This window comes from Lacerta agilis, chromosome 11 (assembly GCF_009819535.1).
Source record: "Lacerta agilis isolate rLacAgi1 chromosome 11, rLacAgi1.pri, whole genome shotgun sequence".
In the NCBI taxonomy this organism is placed as follows: domain Eukaryota; kingdom Metazoa; phylum Chordata; class Lepidosauria; order Squamata; family Lacertidae; genus Lacerta; species Lacerta agilis.
In genome coordinates this window covers 18,848,735-18,869,293 of record NC_046322.1, presented here as the reverse complement: position 1 = coordinate 18,869,293, position 20,559 = coordinate 18,848,735, and the positions used below count along the sequence as shown (strand labels likewise).

Here is a 20,559-nt window from a genome sequence, read left to right as displayed (position 1 = left end):
GCACACGAAAGCTCATACCAAGAACAAATTTAGCTGGTCTCTAAGGTGCTGCTGGAAGGAACTTATTTATTTTTTATTTTGTTTTGCATTATCATTGCGTCAATGTTGCACAATGCACAGGGTAAGAAAGAGGCCGCTCAGGAGGGGCTCCTAGTATAAATGAAATGTCTGTACTCCTGTCCTATAGCTAGAGAGAGATTATTATCCTACAGGAGAGGTGAGTACTGAGAGTCCACAAATCCTTAATGGGTCTTGTGTTTGCACTTTGCTAGGGGTGGGGCTCGAACTTCTTTTGTCCCTCTACAGCCAAGAGGTGGCAATAGCCTTGGCAGGCAGATCCCTATCACTTTCAGTCTGTACTCAAGCCTCCAGCACAGAGGAAGCATGAATCTTGCAGCATGAACCTGCCCATCGTCCTTGCCACATTTGGAATTGTGATAGTTCACCCTATATCAGAGGGTAAGTCATGTCTAACATTAATGCGTACTTCTTGCACTTGAGGAAGGGAGCTACCGGTAATTCAGAGCAGCCTGCTCTGGTCAGAAAAAGTAGTTGCAGTGTGAAAACCAAGGAATCTTGGTTTTGCTATGCCTGGCAGTCATTTGGCGGAGAGATCTTTTGCACAAACAGGCTGCGAGACAGCTGCCACACTGAGAAAACCTCCGCATTTTAGAGGTGGAGGGCAAAGTGGAAAATGGACAGTTTCAACAAGGAAATATGATCTGGGCAAAGGTCATTTCTGTAAGTGATCTGTATCATTTTTTTTAAAAAAAATCCGATTGACATGCCTTCTCCGATTATCCTTTGGCATGCAAACCTTTGGTGAGCTGGCCTTGTGAAGGAGAGCTTGGGGTCACAGTGCGCAACTTTAGGGGGGAAAAGAAAGCAACTGTCAAGAGCTGCAAAATGGGAGAGGACATCTACTTTGCATGCAGAAGGTTCAATCCCAGGCACAACCCAGATAGGGCAGGGAGAGGGAGAGAAAGAAAGAGAGCTCTACCTGAAACGCTGGAGAGCAGCCGCCAGTCAGTTCAGCGCAGAGAATACAGAGCTAGAAGGACCATTGGTCTGACTCAATATAAGGCTGTTTCCTATGTTTCCAAGTTGTCTTACAGGAGGTGCAGAAGGCAAGGGTGGAGGAGTTTCCATTTAAAGGCAAACCTTCCTAATTCACACTTTCAGAAACACTACATAAACCGAGGCACAGCTATCCTGCAAAACCCGTGCTTCTCTGAATTTCACAATGCAGTTCTGCAGTCAAGAAAACTGTACAAGAATGCATCTACTTGGGTAAAGTGTGCATAAAAATGCATATATCAGCAAAAACAACATACAAAATTTGTGGGGAGGGGATCGCTTTGCAAAAAAATATGTATATGTGGCAAGGCTGCATTAAAGCGTGCATATGATGAGAAATCAGCACTAAAATGCTAATAGATTTTCATGATTTACAAAAAAACCAAAAAAAACCCACACACCTCAAAGTGATGGTGGAAGACTGAACTTGACCTGGGGAAAATGAGAAACAGAGAGAAAATGAAATTGATATGTTTCTCCATCTCCAACAAAGGGGTGGGTGGGTTGACCTTTCCCCCTCTGAAGCAGTTTCCCAGCTCAGCCCACCTAACCAGGATCTTCAGGCCCTTCCCTCCATCTGTTCTTCTTTTCCATCATCATCATCACCACCAAGTTGTTTTGAACCTTGGATCTTGTAAGCAGAGTGTGTTGGCAGGGGTGGAACGGAAGCAGCATTGCCTGAATTATGTATTTCATTTTTTCTAAGTCTGGCAGTGTTGCCGTGTCAAGGAAACAGTGTTTCCTTCTGCAAACGCCAGTCCATTAGTGCTCCGTATGTACCCCTTTAGTAGCCAGGCCATATCGAAGCTTTCAATATGTGTGGCCATACGGGTCAAGACAGCTTACAGGAACAGCTTTTAGGTCTTAGCTTATTCGTAAACAATAGACCCCCCCTCCAGACGCCCTTTTATTGCCCTTATTCATTATGTTTTGCACTCAAAGTGCTATGTGGGTGGTCATTTGGGACCCCGCTTTCAATGCTATTTGTTCCTGTGTAAGTTTTGGGGTCGCGGGTGGTGCTGTGGTGTAAACCACTGAGCCTTGGGCTTGCCGATCGGAAGGTCAGCGGTTCAAATCCCCGTGACGGGGTGAACTCCCATTGTTCGGTCCCTGCTCCTGCCAACATAACAGTTCAAAAGCACGACAAAGTGCAAGTAGATAAATAGGTACCGCTCCAGTGGGAAGGTAAACGGCGTTTCCATGGTTCGCCAGAAGCGGCTTAGTCATGCTGGCCACATGACCCGGAAGCTGTACACCGGCTCCCTTGGCCAATAAAGCAAGATGAGCGCCACAACCCCAGAGTCATTCACGATTGGACTTAACTGTCAGGGGTTCTTTACCTTTACCTTTTTTAAAGTTTTGGGGTGGTCATACTGTTCTATATCCAATCAGCGCATAGCTTCCTGCTGAAACCCCCTAACTTTTCTTACTGCACATATTTTTTGGGTTTTTTTTGTCTTGCTTTTGTTGCACTGTAGCCCTTCCGGAAGGGGTAGCACTGGGGATGCATAGCAGAACACGGCTACTAGCCATAATGACCATCCACGGTCAAAGGCACAATGGGGCTTCCTATCCTCTTGCATTTTCCTCCAACCCTCTGGAGCAGATTTTGAGGGCACCTTCAATAAGGTGGCTGAGGATGTCAGCCCTTGAAATGCACCAGTAGAGCTGCACACATTTCTGGATGTAAATAGGAACAGGACTGCTGATCAACAACGCACAGAATATAAAGAACACAGAGGGTAAAGTGTTTGGGCACTGAGGAGTATTACCTTCAGCGAGCTGCTATAATAGTGGCATAAGGATATAGAGCACTTAGTATGCAAATCTTGTGGTTTCTCTTCCAGGAGATCTTCTTTTGCTTTTTCCCCACAAGGAAGCTTAGTGAAGTGTGAAAGACCTCCTGGGTGCATAAACATACTTCCCTGAGGTTTGCAGTCCTAAATGCTCAAATTGGAAGCAAGCCTCCTTGAACACAGTGTGGCTTATATTCTGAATAAACATGCATAGGTTCTGCTTGAAACTCGCCATTAATAGGAAGAGTTCTAACAAAGCTTAACAAGGAAATTAAGATCTAATCCGCTGAATGGATTGTCAAGGTGGATTCACATTTCATCCCGATTCAGAATAAAGGAACACAGAAAATTATTATGATCAACCCAATTCTATGTATGTTTTAAACTGAATGCAAGTTTCAATGCAACATATACCCGAGTAGGTGTGCTGGTTCAGTCCCTCAACCATGATGCTCAAATCCACACTCAACCTTTATGCTCACTGGGTGACCTTGGGTCAGGCATTATCTCTCAGCCTAACCTATCTCACAGGGTTGTTGTGAGCATAAAATGGGCAGGGGAGAACAATGCACACCACCTTGAGATCCTTGGAGGAAAAAGGAGGAATATGTAAATAACTAAATCCGAGAAAGGCCTGAGCTACCTCTGCAGTTAGCCTTCAGTCGACTTCCAAAGGGAGCTCTTTCAACAGCCAGCCACATTGATTAGGCACTGCTGCAGGGTTTGTAAGGATCAACTAATCCTTTCTGGGAAGTGTTCACTTCCTTGTTTTCATAGATATGGGTGCAGGAAGGATGAAACCTTTCTTTCCAAAACACAGGTATGTGTGCATACAGCAATATTCTGCAGAGATGTGTGCATGGGCCTGGTGGCTTGAACAATGCTGGGTGTGGCTGTTATTCAGCATATTCAAAGTGTGCCCGGTAGTGGCGTTTTCAAAGGAGACTTCCAACAATCCTGGCAAAGTAGGTCAGTATCATGATCCTCATATTGCATGGGGAGGATGATGAGGCAGTGACAGAGCGGTTTGCGTAACAGCACCTGGTGAATTCAAGGCAGAACCAGGAACGTCTTGATTTGCGGCTCAGCCTCTTCTTAGCCGTTACATTTTGTTCTGATTTCACTCTCTCTGAAATCCAAATGTGTCCTTGGTATGGTTTTATTGAGCGCCCCATAGCAGTGGTGGGGAGAAGAGGACAATGTAGGAAGCAGCCGTCTACCAGAAGAGGCTGGGCAGGGTGGTCCTGCCAGAGAAGGAGAGACACTTGGATGACAAAGGCATGGTGGGTGGCACATTTAGAGGGGGTTCAAAGCAAGGATGGAGGAGGAAAAGGGGAAAGGGTTGGGTGATGCTCAAGCCTTGCCGCAGCCATTTAGAGCACAGCGTGGGAGGAAGGAAAAGGCAGCAATACTGGGGATAGCCACCCCAGTGGCAAGTCAAGGAGGGAGAGGCTTAACTGAAAGGAGCAGCTCCTTATGCACCTGAAGACAGAGAGATGGACAGGGAAGCGAGGCTGAGTCAATAACAGAAGAAGAGCCCTGAAGATGAGAAAGGTTCTAAATGCAACTGCATGAAGAATTCACCAGGAGCTTTTTGGGGCTCTGCTCCATAGTTGGGACAATGAAAGTTCCCACATGGGACTACCTAGAGATGCTGGGGTTTGAATTTGGGACCTTCTGCATGCAAAGCAGGTGCTCTCCCGCTGAGCTATGGCCCTTCCCTGAAAATATAATGTGTTGTTTTCCACAATACCTGCACTTTCAGGTAGGTCAGCGATATGAAGAGGCAAGATCTGAAGGGAAAGAAACGCTCCTTATGAAGAGATTGCTTCTCAGTGAAGAGGTCAATGGTCACAGATAAAATGACTTTTAGTTCCTGTTTCTCTTCTTTTCTTTCCTAGAGGCTATAACCGATACAGGTGCCAAAAGCTCAAAGAAGGGCATGTTTCACCCTTAGCATTTAAGCCTACCCCTTGACCCTTCTTTCTAAATGTCTCCTGCCTTAAACCTTGAAACAGTGGTTCAGCTGGAGGGTTTTGGTAGTACAGAACAAGTGAGGCTGACAAGTGAGTCAGTCCCTTGTTCCACAAAAAAAAAACCAACGCTTGAAATTTTTTGGCTAAAAAGGAAATGGCGCTCACTTCTGAACACTGGAAATAGAAGGAATGGAGTGCGGCTTCTATCTCCTATGCAAAGCCAGCGCAACAGCACAAGCAAGCCTAGTGGTCATCAAAGGGAGAGTTGCACCCTGGGAACCCCTACAAAGTAGCAGAGGGTTTTAGGGCACAACTGTTTGCGCTGGGGTGTGCTAACCCAAGAACTGAACTCCCGCACCCTCTCTGCTGTTACGAGAGATTCTTGGCGATCTCTCAGTTCTACAACACAGCCATCTTGATGGGATCAGCAAAATGGTTCAGCCCAACCTTGTTTGTTTCATTGAATCACAAACTTATAGAGTGGGAAAGTACCCCCAGGGGTCATTTAGTCCGTCCCCCTGCAATGCATCACACCTAGGGATTGTCTTGCATGTTATTTTATAACCCGATCAGAAAATTAGAGTAAGTGAAAACGCTTAGGCATCAGCAACTGAAGTTTGCCCTCAGTACTGTATTCTAGCATACATAACAGCAAGGGAGAGAAAGTTGTTTAATAAGAACTTCAGACTGTAATAACTTTGGGAACTTGCTTTCTTTTAAGCAGCTAATGGGGAGAGGACATGAGGCAATGAGGGGCAATTTCCTTTTAGTGTTAGGACACTGGGTGCATAGCTGTCAACTTTTCCCTTATTTTAAGGGAAATTCCCTTATTCTGAATAGGATTCCTCACAAGAAAAGGGAAAAGTTGACAGCTATGACTGGGTGGGCTAAGGCATGCACAACATGGTGGAAAGATTCTTACTATTTCTTTGTTCCTACAGAATTCTGATTAGGTGCAAAAGTGTGTCAGATTCCCCCTCATCATACGGTAGCGCATAAGCAGCTTCCTTATACTGATTCAGACCTTCTAGCTCAGGGGTAGCCAATGCAATGACCTCCAGATGTTGCTGAACTACAACTCCCATCATTCCTGACCTTTGGGCATGCTGGCTGGGGATGATGAGAGCTGCAGTCCATAAAATCTAGAGAGCACTATGTTGACTACCCCTGCTCTGTGCAGTGGTCTAATCCAAATTAGACTGCAAATCTATATACCGGTACCGTCGCTCCAGGCATCCTGGAAGTTTAAGTACAGTGCTATATGTGCCATTTCAGAAGTAAGTCTCATTAAATTCCATGAGGTTTATTTACTCCTATCGAAGTGGACACACACTAGGACTGCTGCCTAACAGCTGTTTTCTTGCTGTTTCTTTCAGCTGTGTTTCCTGCACTTTTTGACTGCTGCACAGAAGTAGCCCATCATATTCCCAGAAGATGGCTAAGGACAGTGGCAGCGTTTGACATTCAGAATGGTGGCGATTTATGCAAAATATCCGCTGTGATGTAAGCGGTGGGAAAGAAAGAAAAATGTTTGTGTGTGTGTTGTCTGTGTGCAACTTTGGAATGGTGAGAATGATCTGTAAATAATAAGACAGTTTTATTTTAATTGGAATTCAAAGAGGAAGGTTAAGCTAACAAGGAGCTGGAGTTCAAGGCTGAATTCCTGTTCCAAGAAACTTGGCATAAGCTCTTCTGAACTCAGTGGGAGTCACTTTTGAGTAAACACAATCATGATTGTGCTATGACGCTGAGATGTGTGCACGCTAGCACACACAATGATGATATCATATTTGTTTGATTAATCACCTGTTTTAAAGCAGATTAATTGAAATCCATTTGCAAATTGCAAATCCTTTCATTTAGAAGCTTTTTATTTAGATTTTGTAGGCAGTGTGTGGCTGTAACCATAAGCATACTTTCCTGTGAGCAAGCTCCACTGGACGTTGCATGATTTAATTCTGAGTAAACATGGACCAGAGCACGCCAGGCACGCCTATCTTTCACTGCCTCCCACAGTTTGGCTAAACTCATGCTCGAAGTGACTAGCATGAGTTTGGCCAAACTGCGGGAGGCAGTAAAAGATAGGTGTGCCTGGCGTGCTCTGGTCCATGGGGTCACGAAGAGTGGGACATGACTGAACGACTGAACAACAACAACAAAACATGGATAGGATTTCCTGGGTGTTAGCTGTGTTAAATCTCTTGCAGCAAAAGCAACGAAGAGTCTTGCAGCCTCTTAGAAACCAAAAAAATAATAATCATTCCATTAGCTTTCATGGGACATGGAAAATTGGAGTGGGGTTGCAATATCACTTTTTTTCTCATGGTAGGAAAGGAAACTCATTTATTTTCAAGGAGTTACTTATCAGGAAACCACATTAAACCTAAGATTGAAGAACACCCTATCACAACACTCAGAATCATCTGCCTGAGGCCCCTGTGTCCCTCTCTAGTATGGTAGGGATGGACCTGCTGGACTCAAAAGTGCTTAAATTTGGCTGGGTTAAGTCTTCTGTTCATACATACTGGTTGCTTCAAAATATAACCTTTTAAGGTTACTTTTTCTAACAACAACAACAACAACAACAACAACAAAACTGGCCTTTATTTTCTTATCCCAACAGCATTCACACAAAGCACAAAAAGCTGTGTGTGAGCCCCGAGAACAGACATGTGAAGAGGTGGATGAAGCAGGTGGCCAAGGGTCGCTGGAGAACTGGCCATCACCCCAGGAAGAGAAAGAAAGCCAAAAAGAGAAGGAAAAGTGGGAGGAAAGAGCCCTGTCCCAGCTGCTGAAGCAACCATAGAGGTGCAACCATCTGTACTGCAGACTTTGTCACCTTGCTGCCCTCCAGATGTTTTGGACTACAGTTCCCATCATCCAAAGCCCACATGGAGAAACATCTGGAGGGCACCAGGTTGGTGAAGGCTGTTGCCCTGTGGAATAAATTCAGGAAGCATCTCACGACGATCTGTGCTGATGTTCAGAAAACACCCGACCACAGTTTGGGTTTTCCGAACCTTTTGAATTTCCCCTTCCTTCTAAAGCCAGAGATGGGGAAAGCTATGGCCCCTCCAGTTGCTATTGGACTACAATTCTCATCATGCTGGCAGGGACTGATGGGAACTGTAGTGCCAACAAGTGCTGAAAATCACAAACAAACAGAGGTAAGCTTTGAGCTGGTACTGGATTGGAAATTGCGAAATAAAAATCATGAAAGCCCTAAAACTTGGTTGAAGATATTTCTCAAGGTCCTCTGCTCTTTATCTTGTTGTTTTACATGTTTTTGGTTCTGGTTTTATTTTGCAACCTGCTGTTCTTTGGTCTTTTGTGGTTAGCATCTGCTCAGTTGCCATGAAATATCCCTGCTTCCCGAAGGAATTCTGTTACTTGTTATGGCCATCGTCACTCCACCTCATAGTTCTCTTTGGCTTAGTCTGCAGATCACACAAACCATCACTAAGCACAAAGAACAAACATGAGGAATCGAGGGGACTGAGCCCAGGTTGGCTTAGTGTGTCATCTGAACCCTGTCTCGTGGTTTAGCTTTTTGTGAGCAAACTGCAAGCCATAAACTGCAGGACAAAGATTGGTTACATGTCATGGTAAGTCTAGAGAGAGCCAAACCATGAGCCCATGACAAACCATGGTTTAGCTTATCACAGCACAGCAACTTAGCATGACACGTGGCCATTGTGCAACAGGTTTTTTTCTTTCTCCCTCCTGTTGCTTCATTGCTTAATTCAGTTTCTCCTAGCATTACTTCATGTCTTATTCCATGTTGCTGCAAATCGTATTTGTAATCGATATCTATGATCTTTCTTCTGAGGATCACATGCCAGTGGCGAGCGAGGCCAGAGGCAAAAGTGTGCAGGCAGTAAATGTGGATTTAACATTTATACCCACTTGCTCACCCTTCTCTATCCTTCATCCAGGCAACCAAGAGACACTAGCAGAGCTCAAGGACAAATCCCAGCCAGGGAAAACACATTCAGGGTGAGAAGTAGAGGCAATGAGGAATGTAGCCTGGGGAGCATTCTGAAGGCTGCGTTTGATCCTTAAACCTGAAGACCCCACTTGTTCACTTAGAAAGGGAGCACCACAGAGATTTTGTACCATGTCCTAGTAAGTTTAAAATAAACAAATAACCGCGGATCTTTAACGGATCCACGAAGTGTATTCCGACAAGCACGAGTAGTTAAGAAAAAACAACGACATTGTGAAGCTTCTTAAGAGTTTAATTTTATTCGAAGCCTGGAAAAAAAGCATGGTGTCTCTTAAGGCAGAATGTGACGCGAAATAGCCACAAATGAGGCCTTTTTATGTAGCACTTTGCATTATAGAATCATAACAATGATTGATTTCCTCATCTCTGGATTTTGGATTTTTTATTTTTAAGCTTACACAGGTCTGTCTCCTCCTTTAGGCGTAAAACACTAGTTCCTTGATGGGTATAAAATAGGGGGAGAGGGAGAGAAATTATATAGCCTCCCCAAAGCAGAAGTTTTCTGGTTGACTCACAGATATATAGATATGTGCATATATTTTAAAATACAGCAAAAATAAAAATAAAAAGGCACAGCAATTAATTTGTTAAAAGCTGAAACACAGTGTAAAATCCAATCTCGAACACACAGCTCAATACATGAGAATACGGGCGCAAATTTGCATTTGTACAAATATGTTACAGTGCATTAGAAGAGCTCTGGTGGATCAAATCAATAACTTTATCAATTATTTTAGTATTTATTATAATATATTAATGTTACCAAATGCACTATTAAAATACTGTAATAAATATTATTCTAAATATCACTTTTTTAAAATATATTTCTCCCCTGACCTTCACCATGAGGTGAGCTAGAACAATTTACCCATAAAATATTCAAATCAGTTAAAACAAGCCATAGTGAAGAGAATAGGGTGGGTCCTAAAATACAATATATCTCTCAGTTGTCAGAGGACGTGATAAAGAGGTACAGTATGTCTTCATAAAACTACATAATGGAGGGACCAGTTGCACCTCCGTGGGGATACAGTTCCACAACTTGTAGGCTACTACAGAGAATGTCCTCTACTAAACCACCACACCCTGAACCTCTGAGGATGTGGGAACTACCAAAGTCCTAACACCCAAGAGGGTCTGTAGGGAAGGAGGCAAGTCTTTTGAATATTTGAGGCCTTAGACTATTAAATAGTAGTCTTAAAACATTTGGAGGGGCACAGGTTTCCCATCTTGGACCTAGAGCTTTCCACAGAGAATCACTTCTGATGAACCGAAGGGCGTTTTGTGTGCTTTGAGGTCCCTTGAGGTCAATTAAGTTTGCTTTTCTATCAGTGTATTTACCGTAGGACAGCAGCCAAAGTCTGTCCAAATCCTAGCTGTTCTCTCTCCACCCTCAATATCTAATGACTTTCGCCTTTGAAATCACTGGCTCGGGATCGGATTTTGACGTAATACATAAAGAAACAACAGCATGAAACTTTTTGACGTGAATTCCTAGAAGAAGCAAGCACAGGGGGAACTCTCTGTGATGAACTAAGTTAACCTTGGGCAATCCAACCTGGCTAAACCTTCAGTTAATCAATTTTCCAGAGCAAAGAGCAGGTTTCCCTTTCCCCCCCAAATGCATTGCCCAAAGTGACTGTTTAAGTATTAGAGCGGTTATATTCATCCCCCTTTCACCCACTGTCTTTGGGTTGTATCAATGCTCCATGAATGGAACTATGCTCACACAACAGAACTTCCCCTTCCTCTCCTCCCCCATTCCCGTACACCCCATAATCTTCTCTAGAAGATCCCCCCAAAGAGAACAGGGGAAATATATATAATTTTCGATTTAGTAATATGGAGTCACATAATTATTAACCACTTTACCTCTCTGGCTCTTTAGAGCCCATTGACTTCTTTCCCTCCTGCCTCATGGCTTTCAAAATTAACCTTTATATCATTGCATTTTCTGCATTTTCCAGTTCTAATTACATTCCTTACAAAATACCTTAAAATTTAAATAAATATAGAAAGGGAGAAAATTTCTCATTACAATTCTTCAGACAACATTGCTAGTGATGTTAATTGCTTAGGGATTTCAAATTTCGTATAAATTTACTCCAGTCCTTTTAGAATACTTGATCATGCTGGCTTCAGATTTTTCCTGTCAGCTTCACCAGTTCCGCAAAGTCCATCATTTTTATCTGCCACTCTTCTTTCATTGGTACTTCTTGTTGTTTCCATTTTTGGGGAAACTCCTGTTTAGCAAGGAGATGTCTCTTCAGCTAGTGGAACAAGAATGTCGGCTACCGCTCCTTGAGTCAACTAAATTGGTCATTCAGAAGGAAATACAATTATTATAAGGAATACCAAAGTAAAAAACTATGTAAAAAAAAGGTAAAGGGACCCCTGGCCATTAGGTCCAGTTGCGGACGACTCTGGGGTTGCGGCGCTCATCTTGCTTTATTGGCCGAGGGAGCCAGCGTACAACTTCCGGGTTATGTGGTCAACATGTCTAAGCCGCTTCTGGCAAACCAGAGCAGCGCGGGAAGGTAAACAGCATTTCCATGCGCATCCGGGTCGGAGGAGGCCTGTGCACATGCGCACAAGCTATTTCCGGTGCTCCTCTGACCCGGAAGTGCGCCGGAAATAGCATGTGTGCACAAGTATGGGCACACGTTCCCCTGCCCTCCGACCCACTGTGCGATCAGTGCTGGAGACACCAGCCCGAGGCATGGTAATTTTGCTGACCCCTGATCTAGAGCTTAGCAAAAACATATGTTATCATAAAGCCTGCAGTTTTCTTCCCCCTTACTGGAAGTCCCCACTGAACTCCTTGGGATTTAAGTACCCTTGTCCCAATCCATAGGAACAAAGGAAGCTGCCTTATACTGGGTCAGACTACTGGCCCGTCTGGCTCAATGTTGTCTATGGTGACCAGCATTGACACTCTAGGATTTCAGACAGTGGTCTCCTTCAGTCCTGCCCAGAGATGCCGGGGCCTTCTGCATGCAGGGCAGATTCTTGGTCCTCCCCCAAAGTAAGAGCCAATGTTACTGAACAGGTTTTCAGACCCAATGCCAATTCCAGGTTTGAGGGACACAGCCCTGGTGGGCTTAGTTGGTGGCAGTGCACTGCTGTGGGCAGCAGCATTCAATATTCTAAGCATTGTCAGATGACCAGATCTAGTTTTAATTTCCCACAATGCCCTGGGAAATAATGCTATGTTGAGGGCATTTCATGGAAAAAATTAAATGGCTAAACCCAGCTTAAAGCACTGGGGCAGGGGTTTATTTTAATTTGTTAAGGGAGCGCCTGCCTTGCCCCCCACATTCAAGACACAGAACTTTGACTTGGTTTGTGTATTCCTGAAGGCTTCCTTCCAAAAGTCAGCACATGGTTTAAACACAGATTGAGATACAGGTTACAAAGTCAACAGTTCAGAAGCAGGACTGACATGCCCTGACAGAAACGCCTGACATGCCCCCTGGGATCTCCTGTTGAAGAGCAGGTCGAGCACAATCGTTTGCACAGTTCTCATCACAAGCAATGGGACTGGCTGAGCAAATGGCAGAGAAGGATTTAGGTAGGGCAGCACAATTGGTTCCACTGGGCACAGAGCCCCTGGGGCACTGCAGGGCATCACAACTATGACATAGCGAATTGACTAGAACAGAAGGCAAGGGGGGGTCACTGAATTTTGCACTTGCACAGGGTCCTGCTGGAATTTGATGAACCAACGTCCATCCCTGTAAATGGACACTCCCGTCCATGACTGTTCCACTGTTCTTCCTTCTGAGTCACCCCTTTATCTGCCCCCTCTGCCCCCTCGTGCCGCAGCATAGCTGTGTGGACCCTCCTTTTATGTTGCTCTTTCTCAGGGGCTTCTGCGGTCCACTGTGTCCCTGCATACAAGCACACAATATTGGTGTGCAACAATGCATTATCTGTGCAAGCTCACAAGAGAGGCATGCCAACCAGTGGGGCCTGATTTATTGATTCCTGCAAGGATTTATGGAGGTCTCCCACCATCTCTGATTCTTCCTGCCAGAAGGATATAAATTTAATAAGCAAATGGAAAAGGGGCTCTACACACGAGCATTTCTCTCCCTCCAGAAACAGCAAAGGCATGATGGAGAAGAAGAGAGTCACACTCACAGCTTCTCCCTTTGATACTGGCCTTGGTGTGTCAGCATCAAAAAACGTGCAACCCCTGAGGTCATAGGACCTGGAGAGCTATATGCATGGAGGGTGTAAATGCAGCCATAGGGGCCCTTAAGTCGGATCAGGATCATGGCACTGGGGGAGGAATTTAACATCTCCTATCGTTCCCCCCCCCCATCCAAATCTCCCCTCCCCCTGTCTACACTTTTATCCCACCCTTTCCCAAAGTGCTCAGGACAGCAGTGGGGGTTGGAGAACCTCTCAGTGGATCAGAATGCAAACTGTGCAGGAGGAGGCGGAAAGCAAACAGAGAGGGAATGGAGAATGCAATGGCACATCCTGAAATAGGGAATTGCTGGCTGGCTGGAATCCTGAACAGAAGAACTCCATGCTGCAGAACTGTACTTTCCTTAAGTTTTTGTTATTCCGTTCATTTTGTGACTGGCACCTCTGCAGCACTTTCTCCAAATTCGAAATGTGCCTCCTTATCCAACCATCTAAGTTCTAACCAACATCTAGCAGCAAACCATATAAATAAGCACACCAGCCAAGGAAAGCAACACATTGATGCAGCAATCAGACTAATGACACAGAACATACCCTGTCATTAGCCAAATTGGACTCCAATCTTTCATTAGATTTGTGCCCACAGATACATTGCACCACCAGTATTGAATGAGGACTTTTATAACCTCTTTGTGGGAGGCAAATTTATAGTATCTGAACTGCGGAGCACATTTCTAATGGGAAAAAAAGAGAACACCCAGGGAGGTTTTATAGATGATTTATCACTACCAAATCTACGAAATAGAGCAGAGACTGCACAGAAAGGCAGAATCCAGCTCTGCAGCCATCTAGGATTCAGAGATTCTGACCTTTATTTCTGAAGCTGGCCAGTTGGTAATAGGCATTCTCTGGTGTTCACAGAGAATGCCGGAGCAGCTATTTTGTTTACCCTTAAAAGTCCAGCTGTGGAATATGATGTGAGGAGCGGAGAGCTAACAGCCGCAGCTCCAGTGACTTGCCAGACAGAGACAACTACATATTGTGGAAAAGCATTTGTATTGTTGTTGTTGTTCAGTCGTATGGACAGGTCAAGATGGACAGGTCATAGTGGAGAGTTTGGACCAAACATGATCCACCTGGAGGAGGAACTGGCAAGCCACTCCAGTATCCCTGCCAAGAAAACTCCATGGACAAAGACAACAGGCATTTGTATTGGGACCGGTGCTATTTAACTTGTTCATAATTTATCAGTATTTGAGGAGAGCAGCGAAAGAGTTAAGTTTGCAGGTGATCAGGATGGTAAACTCCCAAACAGACTGCAAAGAGCTCCAAAGAAGATCTCTCCAAACTGGGTGAATGGGCAACAAAATGAAAAAAATGAGATTCATTGTTCTTATTTTTATTTATTTATTAAATTTATATACCACCCTTCATCTGAATATCTTAGGGCAGTTCACAGTATAAAATACAGGATGAAAGCGCAAAATAAAATAAAAAATAAACAAAACCAAAACAAACACATATAAAATACCATAGATATTATTATTAATATTAATATTATTTAAATTTATTGTAACTAAGTGAAAAATGGATGCACAGTGGGGCAAAAATAATGTAAATAAATAAAAGAGCATATGCACTGATATGATCTAAGTTTACAGAGACTTATCCAGAAAGAGATCATGGTGTGGGATGGATAGCTCAAAGCAAATGCTGAATCAATAATGAGCCAGCTATGAAACGAGCTGCTCGTTCTCTATAGGTTGATGCACCTCTCGCAATACCATCACCAAAACCACCAGCTGAAGCAATTAACTCCAATTGCAACCTTGCCAAATGGTAAAGTGGCAATAATGTAAATAAAAATTAGACACCTACTCCATAAATGCTTTCATCCTGCAGCTTGTAAAATTACCAGGCTTACTGGTCTTTTATCATACTGGAAAGGACCTAGCCCAGCAATGTTCAGTGTTGATCACAGCCAAGTATGAAGCAAACTTGGAGAAAACCTGAAGTTCCCAGTGTACTCCCATCACTGGTTTGAGAAGTGGTGCGCACACACACACAACGTAGGCCACAGTCAAATTTATCTTGTGATTTTTTATGAAATACTGCATTTTGATGCATTTTCTTCTAAACTGGCTTCCACTTGAATTGAGAAAAAAGGATGACCTAGCTGGATTTCAAGGTGGCAAGGTGAACACTAACTAAAAGAGGCATAAATGAAGACTTAGAGAAAGGCAAATGTCCAAGAGAAGGTGGCCAATGGCCCTGTCTCAACAAAACCTCTATCAAGCTCAATCTGAGATGAAGGACTTATCTCTACAGAACATGGGCCATGGGCAAATCTCTTGCCTGTGCAGGAGTTCCATGCATGTCCACTATATTTAAATGCACTTCCAAAATGAGCAGGCCCATTTGGGTGCAATGTTTGCATGTCAATTGTGTATCCCATCCTATTGCATACAAAAGAACCAGTACTAGAGGTAAGTGTGTTTAAACACTTACACTAGTAAGGGCTTCACTAAGGACCAGTCCTGTATAAATTAGTCCTAATGGTAACAGAAATTCCTACCCCAGGTCTGCGAAAACTATGGGTTCTTACACACTTCTGTTCCCCCCATTGCTTTCCCCTGGGGAAGCCTGCTCTTTGCTATTGAATTGGAAAAAAGAGCAACTGGGTTTTCCATATATTGCTGTTGGTAAATTCAGTGGTAAAGAGCAGGTTTTCTTGGGGGTAAATGAGAAACAGCTCAGACCCATGCTTTCTAGGCACAGCACAAGTGGAATTGTGGAATAGCCCTATTTGTGTGTGTGTGAAAGGACCTAAAACAGGCTCAGCCCTTCCTCTTTTTTTGTCTGCTTCAAAGCGGGAATTTTTAGATGAGTCTTGGGTATGTTTTTAGGCTGCTGCCGTTTATATGGTTTTTTTTATGATACCGCTTTAAAGGTAAAGGGACCCTTGACCATTAGGTCCAGTTGTGTCCGACTCTGGGGTTGTGGTGCTCATCTCGTGTTATTGGCCGAGGGAGCCGGCATACAGCTTTCGGGTCATGTGGCCAGCATGACTAAGCCGCTTCTGGCAAAACCAGAGCAGAGCACGGAAATGCTGTTTACCTTCCCGCTGGAGCGGTACCTATTTATCTACTTGCACTTTGACGTGCTTTCGAACTGCTAGGTGGGCAGGAGCTGGGACCGAGGAACGGGAGCTCACCCCGTCGCGGAGATTCGAACCGCCAACCTTCTGATCAGCAAGCCCTAGGCTCTGTGGTTTAACCCACAGCGCAACCCGCGTCATACAGCTTTACAGGTGAGCTAATAAGTCAACTTTAAATACATGCATATATAATCTCCTTCTTTCCAGGTGAATGATCAGCCTGCAAAAGCAGGAGATGTGGAGGACGTTGGCAGTGAGGGCGAGGATCCCCCAGAGGTGGCTCACTCTGGGGAAAGTGATAATGAGGGTGAAAAGCACCCTACACTGAGTTGTCAAGATTACCTGGAAGAGAGCAGGGACAGGTGAGTGAGCATGGAACAAGTGGAAGATTTGCCAGTGGGGCCTGCTCAAAGCAAGAAGGGAGCCCAAGTGCCCCGCTTCCCACTGCCACTGTCACCTTGAGCCCGTAGGCTGGCAAGGAGAGAAGAACAACATTGTTTGCCTAGGAGAAGGAGTGCACATTGTCATGGGCCTGGAGGGAATGACAGCTACGCTCACAGCTGTGCCTCACCAGGCTAAGATGGGGCTGGGAGCACAGAGCATATGATCCCTGCACCTGTAGCTGACTCAGGTTGGAACCAGCCCTAATTAAGGAAAGAAAAGTCAAGCTGCAAGTGTTGGAACAACTCCCCAAGGCAGGGGTGAGGAGGAGGAGGAGGAGTATTGTGAAGACCAAGAGGGTGATGTCAGAGCGCAGAGGGTAGAATGACTTTTTCTTTTTCTGAGACAGCAGGAGCAAGGTGTGCTGAGGGACCATCGCACACCGAGAGGAAGCAACGACAAAGAGGAAGAAAGTACCGCTAAGAGCAGCCAGATCTGGGACAGGTTTGAACTTTATTGGACTTGGCGATAGACCACTGCCATCTCAACCCTGCACCAAACACGGCAGGGAAGGTATTGATGACTGGTTTTTTGATGTGCCCCACTCCAGTGATATGACTCATAGAAAGGCAAGGTATGAACGCCATAAAATAAAGAAGTTAATTAATAGAGCATGCTACAAAATAAAAAGAGAAAGGAAACAAACAGAGTAGGACAGAGGTAAATAATTAGTGTATGGCAAAAAATGCACCATTTCTAAAATATCTTACATATCCATAAAAAGGCACCGAGAAAAAAACAGAGGTAAGCAAAGGTTTCAATGTATGTATTCACTTGACTTCATCTTACCTATGTTATGGATTCTTGTATTGACCAGTCTGAAAGTTCTTTTGTCTACTTCTATCCCATCTCTTGACCTCTAAGGTAGGTTTAGTCTTTGTGGTGCCACCAGGCTGTTTTCTTCTCCTACATGAACAGTTAATCTCCAATATCTTGGTAGATGGCTGGTAGCACGGTCATCCTCTACACTGACTGAACACTGCTCATTTATCATCTTGGATATAGGCAGGAATGAGCATGAATATGGGTGCCCACACTTGCAATGCCCTACATAACTACTAGTAACAGAAACAAGTCAGAGTTGTTTGTTCCTAGAACTATTGGATAATCTGGTGGCAGGCAGCCTCTTGAACCAAATAGGCCTTGTTGTGGGGCTCAACTGAAGTCTCTGGCTGAAAGCTGCAGCACTCATGCCACATACTCCAGGGGCCAGAATGAGCACCATAGTTTGGGTCAATTATGACTACTTTCCTAACCAGTCACACTCACTGTCTACCTGATATTGAGGTCTCGCATTCACATGTGTCTGCGATGGGCTTCCTGGTGCTTTTTTGATGTCACGCAGGCACAACACCTTCTTTATATGTATGGCATTGACAAAGCGGCGCCTATGTCATTCTGTGTCGACTACTTCAATTGACGACTTAATTAATTAAGAGTCTCATGCTCTACTGAATGAGCAAGATGTTGTTGGATTCCAACTCTCGTCAGACCCAGAAGCCATGGCCAATGTAAGGTCAGAGGGAATCATAGCCTAGCAATGTCTGAAGGGCACCATGTTGGCTATCTGTAGACTAGACTATAAAATGAACTAACATGTTCATTTACCAAGGCGGAGAGAAAAGGTCACATTTTCACAATGTCAAGGAATATGTGACATTACTTGTTGACAAGACTGATTATTAAAAGGCGAGTTTAAGTCATGTATGAGGAACCAGATTTAAATACCACTTGCATCCTGCTGTTCTTGTTCTGGAGTGTCAGTTTTCATCACTGGTGTCACTGCATATTGATTAAGAAACACAACATTCTCAAATGACAACATACAAACTTTGCAAGCACTGAGCTGCTAAATAAAAGTGGAACTTTCACCTTCTCTATAGGTTAAGGTAAGTGAGAGAATGTTTGCCAGGGCTGAACTGCCAGGTCAAATTGCAGATCCCCTTTAGGAAGTTGGGTCTTTTGCTTTCAGGTAACGCAAAGCCTCCAATAAGTTGAGGTTTGAATTTAAAAAGCAGAAGAGAATTAAGAAAAACAGCAGCAGCAACAAAAGGCTCTTAAAATTGTCAAGTGGATTTTCTGCCAACTGCTCTGATTAGCGCTGTTGTAGAAAAATTGGGGGTTGGCTTTTGCTGTCCAACTCCCCAAGGGACTCTGAGTCCCTAAAGTCCATGACTGGTCAAAGAATGGATGGAGGCAGGATCCAGTGAAAGCAAGGCAGATCTTTATTGTTCTGTTGCAACAGAGCCCCCACCCCACAGCCCACCCCCGCAAGGAAGTGAGAGACCAAAAGCACAAAGTGTGCAGGAACCTTTAAAGACTTTTGACATTGCCCATCATACATACATCACAGAGGTGGTCTCAGAAAGAAATTTGAGTGCGGCTTCTCTCCTGTCTGCCAGCATATCTGATGTTTTACTGATTGCATTACCTGGGCAGTGTGGTCATTCTTTTGAGATGGTAAATATACTTTTGAATCCAAGTCACAGGCCCACCTTATTCATACACAAAATATACTCTTAAGACAGGATTTGTAGGATTTGTAAGTGAAAAGAACTACTGTGAAAGGTTTCTCCAAGATATCTCCTTCTGTAGAAGGAGAGCCAAGATGGCTTTTGGGGGGATTGTTCTGTGTGCTAAAATAATGTGTACTTTTCTCAGGGAATATTTCATAAATTTTGTAGGGTGGGGGGTTGGTTTTCTGTGGAGTGTGTGTCTGCTATGTGTATGTAGCCTAATATTTTATAACAGCCCTAAAGAGCAGCTTTTCCGGGGGAAATGGGAAGAGCATTCCACAAGCAGAAAGCCACCACAGAAAAGGTCCTTTCTCATGTTACCGCCCTCCAGACCTCTCACGGAAGGGGCAACAAGAAGAAGGGCCTCAGATTATGATCGCAGGTTTATAAAGAAATACATGAGAAGACTCCTTGGAAAAGACCCTGATGTTGGGAAAGATTCAGGGAACAAGGAGAAGGGGACAACAGAGGACGAGATGGTTGGACAGTGTTCTCGAAGCTACCAACGTGAGTCTGACCAAACTGTGGGAGGCAGTGGAAGACAGGAGTGCCTGGTGTGCTCTGGTCCATGGGGTCACGAAGAGTCGGACACGACTAAATGACTAAACAACAAAAACAAAGAAAAACATTAAAAGAAACTTGTACAAAACAGGCAATATTAGCAGCATTACAAGCCATAAAAGAAAATCAGAAGCCTCATTTAACCAATGACAGCACCATACAACATTGTATTTGGATAGCATTTGTCATCCGTGTGTGTTGTTTTTTTTTAAAATTTCTTTATTGTTTTTGCATCATAAAATCAAAACAAAAAAAGAAAAACGAAAATAAATACACTTTTGTCATTTTACATAGTTTACATTTATATCTTAAACTCCGCCGAGTTTTTTACTTCCCTCCATCTCTACATTAGTTTTCCAAAATACATCATTCACCCGCTTTTTCTCAATTTTATCTAATTAAACCAATCTTAATATTTCCCTCTAAAATTTTCTTTTCCCTCTGTTGCTTTGCAAGAATTTCGTCACACCTGTAAGTGTTTACACATTTTTGCTGTCTTTTAAATATTCTAAGAATTTACTCCAATCCAAATCTATCTGCTGTGTTGTTAAATCAAGTACGAAAAACCACCAGACTCTTTCCCTGAGAACCTGGAGCTGGTGGGCCATTTTCCTTGATGTGGCTATCAATAAGGCTTAAAAAAAAAAAAAACCCAGTTCATAGTAGAATATGCAGGAGCGTACTTCCAGCCTATAGGAAGCTAGTATATAGTTTTCAGCTCTGCCACTCCTCACTGTGCTGCAGCCAGCGCAGGCACCAGTGCTCTCCTTCTCCTCCTTCGCTCGCTTCCTCGGGTAACATGATGCTGCCTCGCTGAGATGCGCGCCTTCCTCCCGTTGCTAAGCGACCGTCTCCTCTTTCTCACCAGAGGACC

At 44.0% G+C, this 20,559-nt stretch overlaps 1 protein-coding gene across 1 annotated transcript; it reads left to right on the top strand.

The window, feature by feature from the left end:
- Positions 1-296: 296 nt before the first annotated feature.
- Positions 297-7,813, top strand: CCL28 (C-C motif chemokine ligand 28). Its single transcript, XM_033164765.1, has 3 exons — positions 297-459; positions 6,226-6,352; positions 7,473-7,813. The coding sequence occupies exons 1-3, from the start codon at positions 399-401 to the stop codon at positions 7,642-7,644; spliced, it is 360 nt and encodes a 119-aa protein (XP_033020656.1). The 5' UTR covers positions 297-398; the 3' UTR covers positions 7,645-7,813.
- The last annotated feature ends 12,746 nt before the right edge of the window (positions 7,814-20,559 follow it).